The 17,360-nt window shown below is 49.2% G+C and overlaps 1 protein-coding gene across 1 annotated transcript in view; it reads right to left on the reverse strand.

Moving 5' to 3' along the window:
- Window positions 1–4,367, reverse strand: part of LOC144592853 (carbohydrate sulfotransferase 9-like) — a 29,382-nt gene extending 25,015 nt beyond the window's left edge. Inside the window, exon 1 of the mRNA XM_078398020.1 lies at window positions 4,226–4,367. Within this exon, the coding sequence (XP_078254146.1) occupies window positions 4,226–4,367 (142 nt within the window). The remainder of the gene's footprint in view (window positions 1–4,225) is intronic.
- Window positions 4,368–17,360: the final 12,993 nt, after the last annotated feature.

Below are 17,360 nucleotides of genomic sequence, written 5' to 3' on the forward strand. Positions count from 1 at the left end.
AACCATCCTATCACCAACTAGAGTGCAGTCCTGACCCCCCATCTACCTCATTGGAGACCCTTGGACTGTCTTTAACCTGGACTTTACCTTGCACTAAATGTTATTCCCTTTATCTTGCATCTGTACACTGTGGACGGCTTGATTGTAATCATGTACTGATGCTCCCCGACTAACGATGCTTCGACTTGCGATATTTCGACGTTACAAAGGTGCAAACGCTGGGCATCGGCAGCAAGCCGCAGCTCGTTTCCGGCCACGTGATCAGGTGTATTAAATGCATTTCGACTTATGATATTTTCGGTTTGCGATGGGTTTATCAGAACGTAACACCATTGTAAGTTGAGGAGCACCTGTATATTCTTGCCGCTGACTGAATACCACAAATAAGCTTTTCACCGTACCTCGTGACAATACATGTGACAATAATAACTAAACTATAACTTTGGGCGGCACAGTGGTGCAGCGGTAGAGTTGCTGCCTTACCGTGCTCAGAGACTCAGGTTCAATCCCGACTATAGGGGCTGTCGGTACGGAGTTTTGTACGTGCTCCCCGTGACTGCGGTGATTTACACCGTGTGCTTCAGTTTTCTCCCACATCCCAACAATGTGTCAGTTTGTAGGTTAATTGGCTTTGGAAAAAAATTGTGATTTGTCCCTGGTGTGTAGGATAGGGTTAGTGTACAAAGATCGCTGGTCGGCGTGGACTCGGTGGGCTGAAGAGCCTGATGCCATTATGTATCTCTAAACTAAACTAAAACGGCGTGAAGTAAAAATCCCCTCAGCTTTCAGGCACTGGACATTTGGACAAGATGTGTTCAGCAACTCTCAGGCATCAAGTCAGAAACAACAGTGGGAGGCAGACACACAGCCCGACCTGAGTGAGGTCTTCTCGATGGTGGGCCACTCAGTGAAGACTGACGTTCTGATGGGTCCACTTCAGGCAGGCAGGGGTACAGGGCTCTACAACACTCCCCATCACCTCTGGGACAAAACAAGTTTTGCATTCATAGATTGAATCTTACATGTCATGCAATTAAAGGTTGAAGATGGAAAGGTGTTGTCAAGCTGGAAAGGGTTCAGAGAAGATTTACGAGGATGTTGCCAGGACTCAAGGGCTTGAGCTACAGGATGAGTTTGAGCAGTCTGGAATTATCTACCTCAGAGCGCAGGAGGATAACAGGTGATCTTATGGAAGTGAACGAAATGATGAGAGGAATAATGCACAGTCTCTTGCCCAGAGAATAGACGACCAGAGGACATGGGTTTAAGGTGAGCCAGAATTTATTTCCAGCATTTTCCCAGTTTTTCCACCATTTCACATCTTTTTATTACAGTAACGACCCAGTCAGCCATGACATTAAGGGACAAACCAAGTTTTGCAATCAATAGATTTAATATTACATTTCAATGCAATCAATGGTTGAAGATACTGCTTCTATTTTTAGTGAAAGAGCCCAGAGCCCTGGATTTCAGAATGTAATTACCAAACCCAAATTAGATTATTCTCCTCACATCAGGGTGCAATGAAATTCCTAAACATGATCATGAAAAAATGCGACCGATGATACAATTAAGGAGAAGTAAAACGGAGGTAGTGCAAAATCATTCCGTTTAGTTTATTGTCACATGTACCTAGGTCCAGGCAGGGGTAGAGAGAGAGAGAGAGAGCAGGGGATTATACAAACAGCAAGCACAGCAGATCGCACTAATGACAACTTCTCCCCAACACTCGATCGTTATCCAGCTGCAGGATTGGCAGGGCACAGTTTACTTTTTGTCCTCAGACCAGTGAATGGACAAATTGTTCTAGAAGTGGAAACTGTGGGGAAAAGGGGTTAGCTATAAAGAGGTTGGACAAACATTGACTTGTTTTCTCAGGAGTGTCGGATGTTGAGGGGAGACCTAATAGAAGTGTATAAAATTATGAGAGGCATGGACAGGGTAAACAGTCAGAACCTTTCTCCCAGGGTGCAAATGTCAACACTTTCATTTACTATGATGACTAATGATGTGCCTTAGTGTTTGGTGCTGGGCCCATTGCTGTTCATCATCTATGCTGATGATTTTGATGAGAATGTACAAGGCATGTTTAGCAAATATACAGATTACACTAAAGTGGGTGGTATTATAGATAGCGAAGATGGTCATCACAAAATTGCAGCAGGATCTCGATCGTTTGGGCAGGTGGCCTGCGTAACGGTTGATGGAATTCAATACAGAGAAAAGTGAGGTGTTGTATTTTGGGAAGTCTAACAAGGGCAGGACCTACTCGGTAGGGAAGTGTTGTGGAGCACCATGTTATAGGAAAGATGTTGTCAAGCTGGAAAGGGTTCAGAGAAGATTTACAAGGATGTTGCCAGGACTCGAGGCCTTGAGCTAAAGGGCAAGGCTGAGCAGGCTGGGACTCTATACCTTGGAGCGCAGGAGGATAACAGGTAATCTTGTGGAGGTAAACAAAATTATGAGAGGAATAATGCACAGTGTCTCTTGCCCAGAGTTGGGGAATCGAGGACCAGAGGACATGGGTTTAAGGCGATCCAGAATGTTTTGCAGCATTGTCTTTGGTGTTCCACCATTTTACATCCTTTTATTATGGTATAGACCCTGTCAGCTGTGAAATTATTAAGGGACAAAACAAGTTTTGCATTCAATAGACTTAATATTATATTTCAGTGCAATTAAAGGATGAAGAACCTACTTCTATTTTTAGTGAAAGAGCCCAGAGCCCTGGATTTCAGAATGTAATTACCAAACCCAAATTAGATTATTCTCCTCACATCAGGGTGCAATGAAATTCCTTGTTCCCATGAAACTCATAGAGTAAACACGATCATGATAAATGCAACCGATGATACAATTAAGGAGAAATAAAACTGAGATAGTGCAAAAACATTCAGTTCAGTTTATTGTCATGTGTACAGTGAAAAACTTTTGTTGCGTGCTAAGCATTAGTGCACATGCATACTGATTGCATGGATTACATGTGTAGGGGGAACTGGTTTAAACCGAGGGCAGACACAAAGTGCAGGAATAACTCAGCGGGTCATGCAGCATCTCTGGAGAAAAGGAATAGGTGACCTTTGATAACAGAATAACGGAATGAGGCAAAGTAATCATTTACACCATTAACTCGGGTCTTTGACTGATGGGTGCAAGGAGTCTCTTTCAAGTGTAAGTTTCAGTTTTTAAATTTTTTTTTGTGTTGGAGATCTAGCACGGAAATAGGCCCTTTGGTCCACGCCGGCCATCGATCGCCCGTTCACACTAGTTCTATGTTTCCCCACTTTCCCTTACAAACTAGGGGACAATTTACAAGAGGGCCAATTAACCTACAAACCTGGAGAAAATATTTTCACTGGACCTCAGCACATGTGGCAATAAAGCACCATGGAGTCACTGTACCATTGAATGGTGCAGCAGGCTCAAGGAGTGGAGTGACTTAACTTCCTAAGAGTTAGTGAACAAGGAGAACCAGTTCATTCTCCTAGTTAGTTTGGAGATGCAGCGTGGAAACAGGCTCGCCAGCCCCCGTGTCTATGCTGGCCAACAATCACCCGTGTACATTAGTTCTATCAATGCATTATGGACAATTTGCAGATGGCCTATTAACCTACAAACCTGGGAGGAAACTGGAGCACCCAGAGAAACCTCACGTGTTCACAGGGGGAACGTGCAAACTCTAGGTTGGCGGCAGCTCTGGGAAAAGGATGTGAAAGAGGGGGTTATTAGTTCAGGGTTGGGAAAGAAGTTTTTCTTGTCTGGAAATCTGCACTCTCCTGAAAGTAGGTGGAAGAGAGGAAAGGCAATGGCTAGAGAGGCAGGCAGGCATGCTTGTGTTTGCACGCTCTCCCGCATGGGTTCCCTCCGGATGCCCCAGTTGCATCCTACATCCCAAAGACATGCAGCTTTGTGGGTTAATTGGCTTCTGTAAATGGTCTCTGGTGCGTAGGATATTGTTCGTGTACGGGATGAATGCTGGTCAGCGCGGACTCGGTTGGCCAAAGGCCTATTTCCTCACTGTATCTCTGAAGTCTACAGTCTGAACAGTATAGCACGGGAACAGGCCCTTTGGCCCACAACGTCTGTGCCGTATATGACGCCAAGCCAGCTCTTCTCTGCCTGTACATCATGCAAACAACTGTATTTCTAAAGTCTATAAGACTCCATGGTACCACATGGAAACCGTTTGCAAACCCTAAAATAGATTCAAACCCCAGTGTCTGACCTGCAGGCTGCTCCTCCATCCATACGTGAAGGTACGTGATGAACAGGAGACCGACCGATCCAAAAAACAGAACGGAAAGGAAGATGTGCCTCATTTTCATGCCGTTAGCCAGGTTTTTAGGGTGACATCGTCCTCTGGGCATTGTCCTTATGCATCCTGCCACCTCATCTTCAGTGCTTCAGTCCCGGCAATCCCTGGAGAAATGGACATGGTGCTTACTCAACAAACATCAGATGCAAAGTTTACTTTAGTTTAGTTTAGTTTGGAAATACAACGCAGAAACCGGCCCTTCGACCCACCGTGTCCGCGCCAACAAGCGAACAACCTGTACACTAACACTATCCCACACACTAGGGACAACGTTACAATTTTACCGAAGCCAATTAACCTACAAACCTGAAGGTAGACACAAAATGCTGGAGTAACTCAGCAGGTCAGGCAGCATCTCAGGAGAGAAGGATTGGTTGACGTTTCGGGACGAGACCCTTCTTCAGTCTGAAGAAGGGTCTCGACCCGAAACGTCACCCATTCCTTCTCTCCTGAGATGTTGCCTGACCCGCTGAGTTACTCCAGCATTTTGTGTCTACCTTCAATTTGACCCAGCATCTGCGGTTATTTTCACAACTTACAAACCTGTACGTCTATGGAGTGTGGGAGGAAACCGGAGCACCCGGACAAAACCCACGCAGTCACAGGGAGAACGTCCAAACTCCGTACAGACAGCACCCGTAGTCAGGGCAGAACCCGGGTCTCTGGCGCTGTGAGGCAGCAGCTCTACCCCCTTTGCCACCCGTGCTGCCCTGCGGTTTCTGCAATTTGCAACCCTCCCAAAATGTGCAGAAGTCAGCAGCTGCCTGCTTTACGTTCCCTCGTTTGCACCAAGACTAGGTATCAAATGCAAGAAATTACCTTAGGTCCAAGCGGAATGAAAGAGAGTTAAATACCTTGGAGTTGATGGATGTAAGTCATCAACTCAACTGCAACTTAAAGCTTTGGAAAGGTGCTGCAGAAAACATTTAGGACAGGATATTCCACTGGATGTTGTGGCAATCAATGAGACTTCAAGAACCTAAGATACAGGGGCAGAAATAACACCATTCGGCCCATCGAGTCTGCTTCACCATTCAACCATGGCTGATCTATCTTTCCATCTTAACCCTTCTCCTGCCATCTCCCCATATCCTTTGACACCCTTACTGATCACGAGCCTATCAATCTCCGCTTTAAATATATCCAAGGGTCTCCAATGGATTCCACATATTCACCACCATTTCATATCTATGCCTTTCATGCTTGTATACACTTCTATAAGATCACTCCTCAGTCCCTAAGTCCAACAAATAAAGGATTTACAAGGAATTGCATTTTAAGAAAGAGCTGCCCGAGGAAGTTGTTGGTGCAGGTATAACAACAACATTTGGACAGGTACATGCATAGAGTCATGGAGCACAGAAACAGGCCCTTCTGCCCAACCTGTCCATGCTGATTAAGACGGTCCATCAATTCCCTCATGTCTTTATGCACCTCTATAAGATCAACCCTCAGCCTCCTGTGTCAAGTCCTAGCCTGCCCAACTGAAAAAGATAAATGTTTAGATGGACAAACGCAGGACTAACTTAGATGGGCATCTTAGTCAGCATGGACAAGTTGGGCTGAAGGATCTGCTTTGTGCTGCAGGACTCCATGAGGTTGCAGGGTATTTAGCAGCTCATTTTGGGTACCAGCTATCACCCACCATGTGATAATGGTTAAGTTGGAAAAGGGTGCAGAGAAGATTCATGATGATGTTGCCAGGACTCGTGAGCCTGAGCTAACAGCGAGAGGTCGGGCAGGCTAGGGCTTTATTCGTTGGAGACTGAGGGGTGATCTTATAGAGGTGTACAAAATCTTGAATGGTTCAGAAAGGGCAAATGCATAGTCTATTTCCCAGAGTCAAGAACCAGAGGACATAGGTTTAAGGTGAGAGGGAACCTGAGGGACAGGCTTTTCACAGAGGGTGGTGGGTACATGGAATGAGTTGCCAGTGGAGGTAGTTGAGCCAGGTACAATAAGAGTCAAGAGTGTTCAACAGCATTTATAGGACACTTGGGCAGGTGCACGAATAGGGCCTGTTTCCGCGCTGTATCTCTGTAGCTTAAAGATGCCCCATCTATGCTAGCCTGCATTTGGCCCATATGCAGGCTAGCATAGATGGGCCAAATGCAGGCTAGCATAGATGGGGCATCTTTAAGCTACAGAGATACAGCACGGAAACAGGCCCTTCGGCCCATTGAGTCCGTGTCTGCTAGCGATCCCCGCACACTAGCATTATCCTGCAAACAGAGACAATTTACAATCTTTACCAAAGCCATTTAACCTACAAACCTGTCCGTCTTTGGAGTGTGGGAGGAAACCGGAGCACCCGGAGAAAAGGGGAGAACGTGCAAACTCCACCCAGACACAGCACCCGTAATCAGGATTGAACCTGGGTCTCCAGCAACTCTGCCACCGCGCCACCATGACGCCCTATGCTGAGTTACTCCAGCACCTTGCATCCCTTTTACTGATTTACAGAACGGCCTCGAGGGACCGAATTCTTGCTCCTATTTTATGCGCGTCATGTTCAGTTGGCATTAAAGATCGTGTTACTGGAAATTGCAATACCCGACGCTGACAGCGGCGAAGCTTTATCTAATCGCAGGCGGGGAGTATAGTATTACTGCCACTTTAGAAGTTAATGTATTTTCCATTTCAATGGAATTGTTTGAGAGCCGCACAATGAAAGGCTCCAATGGGATCCGATGTCACCGGTGTAAATGGTGAACGTGTTCAAGGGATCCTCCCACCCCACACATCACACTATTTTTGCTCTCTCCCCCGGAATACTGATGACGATACTTGACTGCCGCATGCACCTGTGAGCAGGCACAGTGAGATTCTCTGTCCTTGCTCACAGTGCACAAAGGACGCAAAGAGTCACCGCAAGATATGCCGGCAAAAATACTAAGTATCAAGTCAAGTCAAGTCAAGTTTATTTGTCACATACACATACACGATGTGCAGCGAAATGAAAGTGGCAATACCTGCGGATTGCGCACAAAAAGAAGAAAAAAAAAGAATTACAGTTACAGCACATAAAATTAAAGTTAATACAGAGAAGACAAAATTTAGTCCCTGGAGTTATAAAAGTTAACAGTCCTGATGGCCTGTGGGAAGAAACTCCGTCTCATCAATAATAAGGGGTAGGCCGTTTAAGAATAAGGGGTGGGCCAGTTAGAACTGAGATGAGGAAAAACTTTTTCAGTCTGAGAGTTGTGAATCTGTGGAATTCTCTGCCTCAGAAGGCAGTGGAGGCCAATTCTCTGAATGCATTCAAGAGAGAGCTGGATAGAGCTCTTAAGGATAACGGAGTCAGGGGGTATGGGGAGAAGGCAGGAACGGGGTACTGATTGAGAATGATCAGCCATGATCACATTGAATGGCGGTGCTGGCTCGAAGGGCCAAATAGCCTCCTCCTGCACCTATTGTCTATTATCCTCTCTGTTTTCACAGCGTGACAGCGGAGGCGTTTGCCTGACCGTAGCAGCTGGAACAGTCCGTTACTGGGATGGCAGGGGTCCCTCATAATCTTGCTTGCTCTCGATCTGCACCTCCTGATGTATAGGTCCTGCAGGGGGGCGAGTGTAGTTCCCATGGTGCGTTCTGCCGAACGCACTACTCTCTGCAGGGCCTTCCTGTCCTGGGTCACAGTCCCGATGGTCCCACTTTGTCCAGTCCCCCCACCCTACCCCACCCGCCCGGTCCCTCTCCGTCCTCACCATACGGTTCACCAGCAAGTGGTTCCTCTCCTCTCCAGCCTTTGTGGGAGGGGAGTGCACCTCCCGCAGCCAACCTCGAATCCCCCCACCTCATCCCCGGACCATCTCCTGCCTGTGTTTACGGTCATACAGGGCATCAGATCCAAAAGGATATTTATACCATGAATAACATATTGCAGGAATGTAATCCAACAGTTAAAGGCTCCAGCAGGTCTTCACATGCCTAGAGTAAGGTTGCAGTCTTGATAACAACGTATACCTGAAGAGAAGGAACGGGTGACGTTTCAGGTCGAGACGGAAGAAGGGTCTCGTCCTGAAAGGCCACCCCATTCCTTCTCTCCACAGATGCTGCCTGTCCCGCTGAGTTACTCCAGCTTTGTGTGTCTATCTTCGGTTTAAACCAGCACCTGCAGTTCCTTCCTACACAGTAATGTATTCATCTTTGCTCATACAGAAGGTACCGGTATGGGCTGGTGTCACACAGCAGGCTCTTCGGCCCAAATCAGCCATGCCGACCGAGATGCCCCATCTAAGCTAGTCCCACCTGCCCGCATTTCTAAGCTACTCACATTTGCCCGCATTTGGCACATATCTCTGGAAACCTTTCCCATCCGTGTACCTTCAGTCTGAAGAAGGGTCTCGACCCGAAACGTCACCCATTCCTTCTCTCCTGAGATGCTGCCTGACCTGCTGAGTTACTCCAGCATTTTGTGAATAAATACCTTCGATTTGTACCAGCATCTGCAGTTATTTTCTTACACTGCATGTACGTGTCCAAATGTCTTATAAATGTTGTTATTGTACCTGCCTCAACTACCTCCTCTGGCAGCTTGTTCCATACACCCACCACCATCTGAGTGAAAATATTGCCCCTCAGGTTTGTATTAAATCTTGTCCCACTCACCTTAAATCAATGTCTACTGGGTTTTGATTCCTCCACCTTATTTATATCTTAACATATTTATTCATCGCGTTGTTGCGGTAACGGGCATGTAAAGCTGAAGCAAGTAAACATTTAATTGGAGACACTGGAAGAAAGGAGCGGGTTGGGCAGCATCTGCAGAGGGAATAGACAAGCGAAGTTTTGGGTCAGGGACCATTTTCAAACTGAACGGCCTGTTTCTATGCTGTGTGACTATAACTAGGATTGATTCCCAAAGACTAAGATGCAAAGACTAGAGGGCATAGCTGAGTTTAGTTAATTTAGAGATATAGCGCGGAAAAGCCGGCCCTTAGTTTGGCCCACCAAGTCCGCGCCGATTCCCACATATTAACACTATCCTACACACAGGAGGGACAATGTTTACATTTATACAAAGCCAATTAACCTACAAACCTGTACGCGGGAGGAAACCGAAAATCTCAGAGAAAACCCACGCGGTCACGGAGAAAAGGTACAAACAGCACCTGAGTCTCTGGCTCTGAAAGCACTGTAAGGCAGCAACTCTACCGCTGCGCCACCATGCTTTCAGATGAGAGGGGCAAAGTTTAAAGGAGATGTGCAGGGCCAGTTTGTATGTGCAGGAAGGAACTGCAGATGCAGGTTTACACTGAAGGTAGACACAAAATGCTGGAGTAACTCAGCGGGTCGGGCAGTATCTCGGGAGAAAATGAATAGGTGATGTTTCGGGTCGAGACCCTTCTTCGGATTGAGAGTCAGGGGAGAGGGAAACTAGAGGTTTGAAAAGGTACAGAACAACTCAGAGCCGGCACCAATGGCTGAGATGCCCAAGTTTGTTTGTTTGTTTGTTTTTTAAAAATTATTAACAACACTACACACAGTGCCTGCAACACGCTGCCAGGGGTGGTGGTGGAAGCTGATACGATATTGGCATTTAAGAGGCTGTCAGACAGACACATGGGTGTGCAGGGGAATGGAGGGATATGCATCAGGTGCAGGCAGAGGAGATCAGCTTAACTTGGCATCCCGTTCGGCATGGACATTGTGGGCCGAAGGGCCTGTTCCTGTGCCGTGCTCCTCTGTGTAAAAAGTCACCAGCTGGAGTTTTGACGAACTCAATGAAGCAGAATTTTCCAGTCTTCCGCTGTTGTGTTTGAAAGCTGAACGAATAACGAAGTGTCAAGCGCATCTGGGGACACAAGCACGTGTCAAAAAGATGCTGCCAAGGACCCTTAAAGCATGACTCAACGATAACTGGGCTGAATAAGATCGTGGTGGCAATTAAGGGAGAAATTGCACGATTATTGCTCACCAGTTATTGGAATAAAGTCAAATCTTCCTTTCCTAACATTTCCGTCACGTTCAACGGGACCCCACCACTGGCCACATCTTCCCATCCCTTCCCCTCTCTGCGTTCTGCAGAGACCGTTCCCTCCGTAACTCCCTGGTCCACTTGTCCCTTCCTACCCAAACCACCCCAACCCCGGGTACTTTCCCCTGTAACCGCAGGAGATGCAACACCTGTCCCTTTACCTCCCCCCTCGACTCCATCCAAGGACCCAAACAGTCTTTCCAGGTGAGACAGAGGTTCACCTCCAACCACCCAGACCTTCCTTCCCTTATCATTTCTTTTCAAGACTGTACAGATTGTACAAGATGGACCGGTTTCCATGCACGCTTGGTTCCAGAGCCTTGCGGTATTCCTCCGTTTTTCCGGAGCTACATAGGTCAGGGCCTTTGGGGGGGGGGGGGGGGGGAGGGTGTGAGGAACGGGTCTACCGGCTCCGGCCGGGCCGCAGTTCCTGACCTCTGGTCACAGGGGGCAAACTCGACCCCGCCAATCAGCCGCGGAAGTGTCGATAAGGTCAAGATCGGCCGCCTGGCCTGGCCTGTGCGCCACATTTACGGGGGGGACTTCCGAGGGGGGATTTCAAGTGCACTCGGATAATTTTGTCCGGATTAAAGGTAAGTGGTGGACCCGTATCTCTTGATAAGTTTGTTTTTTTAAATTATTAACAACACTACACACAGTGCCTACAACACGCTGCCAGAAATTGGAGTAGTTTATAGGAATATGGGCCAGACATATTCTTCCCACACTCCAAAGACGCGCAGGTTTGCAGGTTAGTTGGCTTCTGTAAATTGGACTTCTGTAAAGAATACGGGGATCGCTGGTCGGTGCAGACCCGGTGGGCTGAAGGGCCTGTTTCCACGCTGTATCTCTAAACTAATCTACACTACACTACTCTACACTACACTACACTACACTAAACTACACTACACTGGTGCTCGGATAACAACCTGTCCCTAAATACCTCCAAGACCAAGGAGCTGATCATCAACTTCCGTAGGTCACATAACGGGGAATATGCCCCGATCTCTATCAACGGGGACAGTGTGGAGAGAGTGTCCAGCTTCAAGTTTCTGGGCACTCACATTTCGGAGGACCTAACATGGTCCAATAACACTGCTGCGCTGGTCAAGAAAGCACAACAAAGACTGTTCTACCTAAGAACACTGAAAAAGTCTGGTCTACCCCAACAGCTGCTGACGACCTTCTACCGCTGCACCATAGAGAGCATCCTAACGCATGGCAAACCTGTGTGGTACCTCAGCTGCACGGAGGCAGAAAGGAAAGCTCTACAGCGGGTAGTCCATAGAGCTCAGAGGACCATCTGAACATAGCTACAGACTTGGAGGGCATCTACAACACACGATGCCTCAGAAAAGCCACCAGCATCCACAAAGACTCTTTACACCCCTGCAACAGTCTGTTCGAACTCCTTCCTTCTACGCCCGCACCTCCAGACTCAGGAACAGCTTCATCCCCAGGGCCATAGCTGCTATGAACCGGTCCTGCTGAGCCGGATGGCCACAACGCATAGATCAACTTGCACTTTACCCTGTCTAAAACTGTTACAATTGTTTTGTTGGGTTGCTGTTGTCTAAATTACTTAAATTATTGCATCGTATGGGAGGCGCATTCCCAATCTCGTTGTACTGCTGGGTACAATGACAATAAAGATATATTGTATTGTATTGTATTGTACACTAAACTACACTAAACTAAACTACACTAAACTAAACTACACTAAACTAAATGATTGTAGCTTTTGCAACTCCCCCTGGTACGCGTCAGGGCTCTGCAACAGAAGAATCGACTTTATCATCAGGCAGGCTACAGGGAAAGGGATTTTTGACACTCTGAATCTAATGTGGCGCATAGTTTTCCGCTGACAGTCGACAAGGACACCGGCCGACCCGACGCAAGTCCAAACCCTTCGTCACCTCTCGTGTTCATAGGTTCTAGGAGCAAGATTAGGCCATTCTCGCACTAGTGGAAACATCCTCTCCACATCCACTCCATCCAGGCCTTCTTTCACTATTCGGGTAGTTTCAATGAGGTCCTCCCCCCCCATCATCCTTCAAAAACTCCAGCGAGTACAGGCCCTGTGCTGTCCAACTCTTCCCTCTGGTCCTAGACTCTCCCACTAGTGGAAGCATAGTCTTCACACCCACTCTATCCAGGCCTTTCGCTCTTCGGTAAGTTTCAATGTGGTTCCCTCCCCCCCCCCCCCTCTCATCCTTCTAAACTGCAGCAGTCCAGTGCTGTCAAACGCTCACAATGCAAGATGTGCTGTGAATGGAAGCCCTGTATTCCTCCTGCAACAAACAATCCTGTTTCCTGGTGTTTGCACCACTCGTAACAACGATTGATTCATTAGGCAAAGGTCAGGAAAAGCTTTCTTAAGTCAGAGAGTTGTGAATCTGTGGAATTCTCCGCCTCAGAAGGCAGTGGAGGCCAATTCTCTGAATGCAATCAAGAGAGAGCTGGATAGAGCTCTTAAGGATAGCGGAGTCAGGGGGTATGGGGAGAAGGCAGGAACGGGGTACTGATTGAGAATGATCAGCCATGATCACATTGAATGGCGGTGCTTGCTCGAAGGGCCGAATGGCCTCCTCCTGCACCTATTGTCTATTGTCAGCAGTTATCTAAACGGAATCACTGGCCAGCTCTCTCCAACACTTCGAGTCAACACTTGCTAAAAAGCTCCACCTAAAAATTGGAAAATATTGCTCACGTTAACCTGCGACTGAATTGGAATATAAATATGCCTGGCGGCATTTCTGTTTAATAAGAAAACAATTATTCATTGGTGCCAGAGTTTGACTTGCAATTTTCAATGAACTCACTGATCATTCTGTGTAGGGGGAACCGCAGATGCTGGTTTAAACCGAGGGCAGACACAAAAAGCTGGAGTAACTTCTCGTTACTCGGCGGGCCGAAGGGCCTGTTTCCGCGCTGTATCTCTAAACCTCAGCCCCAAAGTTACTCCAGCACATTGTGTCTTTTCCCCCTCTTAACTAGCTTCTGCAGTTCCTTGTATCTACCACATACGAAGCTTAACGCTTCAGGGACAGTTTCTTCCTTGTTGTCATCAGGCAACTGAACCATCCTACCCGGAGTATAAGAAAATAACTGCAGATACTGGTACAAATCGAAGGTATTTATTCACAAAATGCTGGAGTAACTCAGCAGGTCAGGCAGCATCTCTGGAGAGCAGGAATGGGTGACGTTTCGGGTCGAGACCCTTCTTCAAGAGTGACCCTGAGCTACCATCTACCTTATTGTAGACCCTCGGACTATCTTTAATCGGCATTTATCTTACACTAAACTTTTTTTTCCCATTTATCCGTTTCTGTACACAGTGGACAGTGGCTCGGTTGTAATTTTCTTTTTTTAGTTTAGTTTAGAGACACAGGTCCAGCGGTCCACCGAGTGCACTAACACTATCCAACACACACTTGGGACAATTTACAATGTTACCGAAACCAATTAAACCTACAAACCTGTACATCTTTGGAATGTGGGGGGATCCCGAAGATCCTGGAGGAAACCCCCCCCCCCCCCCCCGGGAGAATGTACAAACTCCTTGAAGACGGCATGTATAATCTTGCGTATAAGAAAATAACTGCAGATGCAGGTACAAATCGATTTATTCACAAAATGCTGGAGTAACTCAGCAGGTCAGGCAGCATCTCAGGAGAGAAGGAATGGGTGACGTTTCGGGTCGAGACCCTTCTTCAGACTGAGATGGGCAGCATCTCCCGAGATGCTGCCTGACCTGCTGAGTTACTCCAGCATTTTGTGAATAAATCGATGTATAATCAATCATGCATAGTCTTTCCACTGACTGGATAGCGTGCAACAAAAAGCCTTTCACTGTTCCTCCTTATTCGTGACAATAAACTAAACTGAAGATAGAGACAAAAAGCTGGAGTAACTCAGCTGGTCAGACCGCATCTCTGGAGAGAAGGAATACGGTCTGAAGAAGGGTCTCGACCCGAAACGTCGCCCATTCCTACTCTCCTGAGATGCTGCCTGACCCGCTGAGTTACTCCAGCTTTTTTTTTTGGTGTCAATCTTCGGTTTTAACCAGAATCTGCAGTTCCTTCCTGAAAAAAAACATAGAGCTTGGTTTAAGTGTACAGACACAGACTCTGTGTCCTTTTTGGTTAAATACAGAATATGCAGTCCCTTGCGCCTAGTTTCACGCACAGTTTGAGGGCTGAGGTTCAGAGATACAGCGCGGAAACAGGCCCTTCGGCCCACCTAGTCCCAGCGACCCCCCGCACATTATTTTAACATCAACACTATCCTAGTGCTAGGGACAATTTGCGACAATTTACACATACACCACGCCAATTATACCTGGACGTCGTTGGGGGTAAAACAGAAGATCTCGGGGAGAACGTGCAAACTCCGTGCGGACAGCACCCGCAGTCAGGATCGAACCCGGGTCTCCGACGCTGCCAGCCCTGCCAGGCAGCAACTCTCCCACCGTGAACGTCCCTGGTCTATGCCCAGGGGTAGAAACATAGACATAGAAACATAGAAAATAGGTGCAGGAGGAGACCATTCGGCCCTTCGAACCTGCACCGCCATTCAATATGATCATGGCTGATCATCCAGCTCAGTAGCCTGTACCTGCCTTCTCTCCATACCCCCTGATCCCTTTAGCCACAAGGGCCACATCTAACTCCCTCTTAAATATAGCCAATGAACTGGCCTCAACTACCTTCTGTGGCAGAGAATTCCCACAGACTCACCACTCTCTGTGTGAAGAAATGTTTTCTCATCTCGGTCCTAAAAGACTTCCCCCTTATCCTTAAAGCTGTGACCCCCTGGTGGGGGAGGGTTTGGATGGTGTAGAGGAAGAGGTAGAAGGGAGGGGGGGGGGGGGGGGGGGGGGGGGGTGAGAGAAAGCAACCATGCTGTAATTGCATTCACCCCCTCCCTATCCCCCCAATAAACAGCCGAGACCGTCGCAGTTTGCAGCGGCCTCTGCTCTGCTCTGCTCTGGGTCTGGGTCTGGGTTACAGAGCACCGTTTAATGGAGAACATTTGACATTGGAGAATGCTCACAGCTCCTCACACACGCAGCCCTGGCAGTGTCGCCCAGAGCTCGCAGATAAGCTGCTTTGTTCAATGAAAATGACAAAAATACTCACCCAGACTGGGAGCCTTCCTTGTGCCCCGAACAGGCGGGTGGGCAGTGGGCAGTGGGCAGGCGGGTGGGCAGTGGGCAGTGGGCAGGCAGGCGGGCAGTGGGCGCACAGATGTTGCTGGGTGAAATGATCTCTTTCTCACAAAGAAAAGATTGCCTCGAATATATTCCCAGCTCTCCTGCCCTCTCTCTCCTTGCTGAGAGACGTGAATGCTCGTTACACAGAAGGCGGAGAGGAGAGGAGGGGAGGGGAGGGGAGGGGAGGGGAGGGGAGGGGAGGGAGGGGGAGAGAGGGGGGGGAGATGGTTATCTGTGGTGTGCCTGCGAGCTGAGCTCACTTAGTCACATCATGTCCCAGCGCCGGTCCCCGCGTCAAACAGTGGCCCGGGCTGCTCACACTCCAAAGCCCCACCTCCCCATCGCCTCGCCTCGCCTCCACTCCCGTTCCCGTCCCCTCCACCTTCCTCACTCCCCTCCCCCTCCCCCACCTCCCCTTCCCTCCCCCCCCCACTCCCCTCCCCACCCCACTCCCGTCCCTCCCTCCCCTCCACCCCCTTCCCTCCACCCCTCCACTCACTCCCCCTCCCTCCATCCCCACCCTCCTCCACTCCCCTCCCCTCCCCTCCCTCCCCCCTCCACTCCCCTCCCCACTCCCCTCCTCCTCCACTCCCCCCTCCCCTCCACTCCCCCTCCCCTCCACTCCCCCCCTCCCCTCCACTCCCCTCCCCCTCCACCACTCCCCCCCCCCACTCCCCTCCCCCTCCCCTCCACCCCTCCCCACCACTCCCCCCCCTCTCCCCCACTCCCCTCCCCTCCCACTCCCGTCCACTCCCGTCCCTCCCTCCACCCTCCCCATCCCTCGCCTCCCCTCCCCTCCCCTCCCCTCCACTCCTCCCCTTCACTCCTCCCTCCCCTCATCCCTCCCCATTCAATCTCCCAGCGAACAAGCTATTACACTCTCTCACAAAGGTGAGACAGGGTCATACCCCTTCCCACCTCCTTCCCCAACACCCCCACACCCCTTCATCCCCTCTTTCCTTTCCCTCCCTCCTTCCTCACTCTCACTCTCTCCCCTTCCCCCAGAGAACAAGCACCTGCACTCACTTCACAGAGACAGGGACCTGCCCCCTCTCCCCCTCCCTCTGCCCTCTCTCCCTTACCCTTTCCCCATCTCCCTTTCCCCTCTTTTCCCCTCTTCCCTCCCTCCCCCCTCCGCGAACAAGCTCCTGCACTCACTCACAGAAGGGAGGAGAGACGGGGACACCCCAACCTCCCTCCCTCCCTCCCTGCCCACAGCCCACCTGTCCAGATAGCCATGGATCAGGGTGCTGTGAGAGGGAGAGAGAGAGAGAGGGGGGGGAGGAGAGGGGGGAGAGGGAGAGAGAGAGGGGGAGGAGAGGGGGGGAGAGGGGGAAAGAGGGGGGAGAGGGGAGAGACGGAGGGGGGAGAGGGAGAGGGGAGAGGGAGAGAGGGAGGGGAGAAGGGAGAGAGGGGAAGGGGGAGAAAGATGGAGAGAGAGGGTGGGAGGAGAGGATGAGAGGGAGAATAGTTCGATGAGGGGAAGGGAGAGAGGGTAGGAAGAGAAAGGGGGTGGAGAGAGATAGAAGAATACAGGCGACAGGGTGGATAAAGAAAGGGGGGGTGAGAGAGTGGGAGAGAGAGGAGAGAGAAAGTACAAGGTAGAACACAAGAGTGAAGGTAAGAGAGGAGAGATAGAGGAAGACAGAATAGATGGGAGGGGAAGATAAGAGAGGGAGAGCGAGAATGAGAGTGAGGGTAGAGAGAGGGAGAGGGAGAATACAGGAGAGTGGGTGGAGCAATTCAGAGAAAGACAGAGAATGCAAGAGATATGGTAGAGAGAATGAGAGATGGAGGGTGGAGAGAGGGGGAGACAGAGAGAGAATACAGAGAGAAAGAGGGAGAATTCA

The sequence above is a fragment of the Rhinoraja longicauda genome, chromosome 4 (assembly GCF_053455715.1).
Source record: "Rhinoraja longicauda isolate Sanriku21f chromosome 4, sRhiLon1.1, whole genome shotgun sequence".
Taxonomy (NCBI): domain Eukaryota; kingdom Metazoa; phylum Chordata; class Chondrichthyes; order Rajiformes; family Arhynchobatidae; genus Rhinoraja; species Rhinoraja longicauda.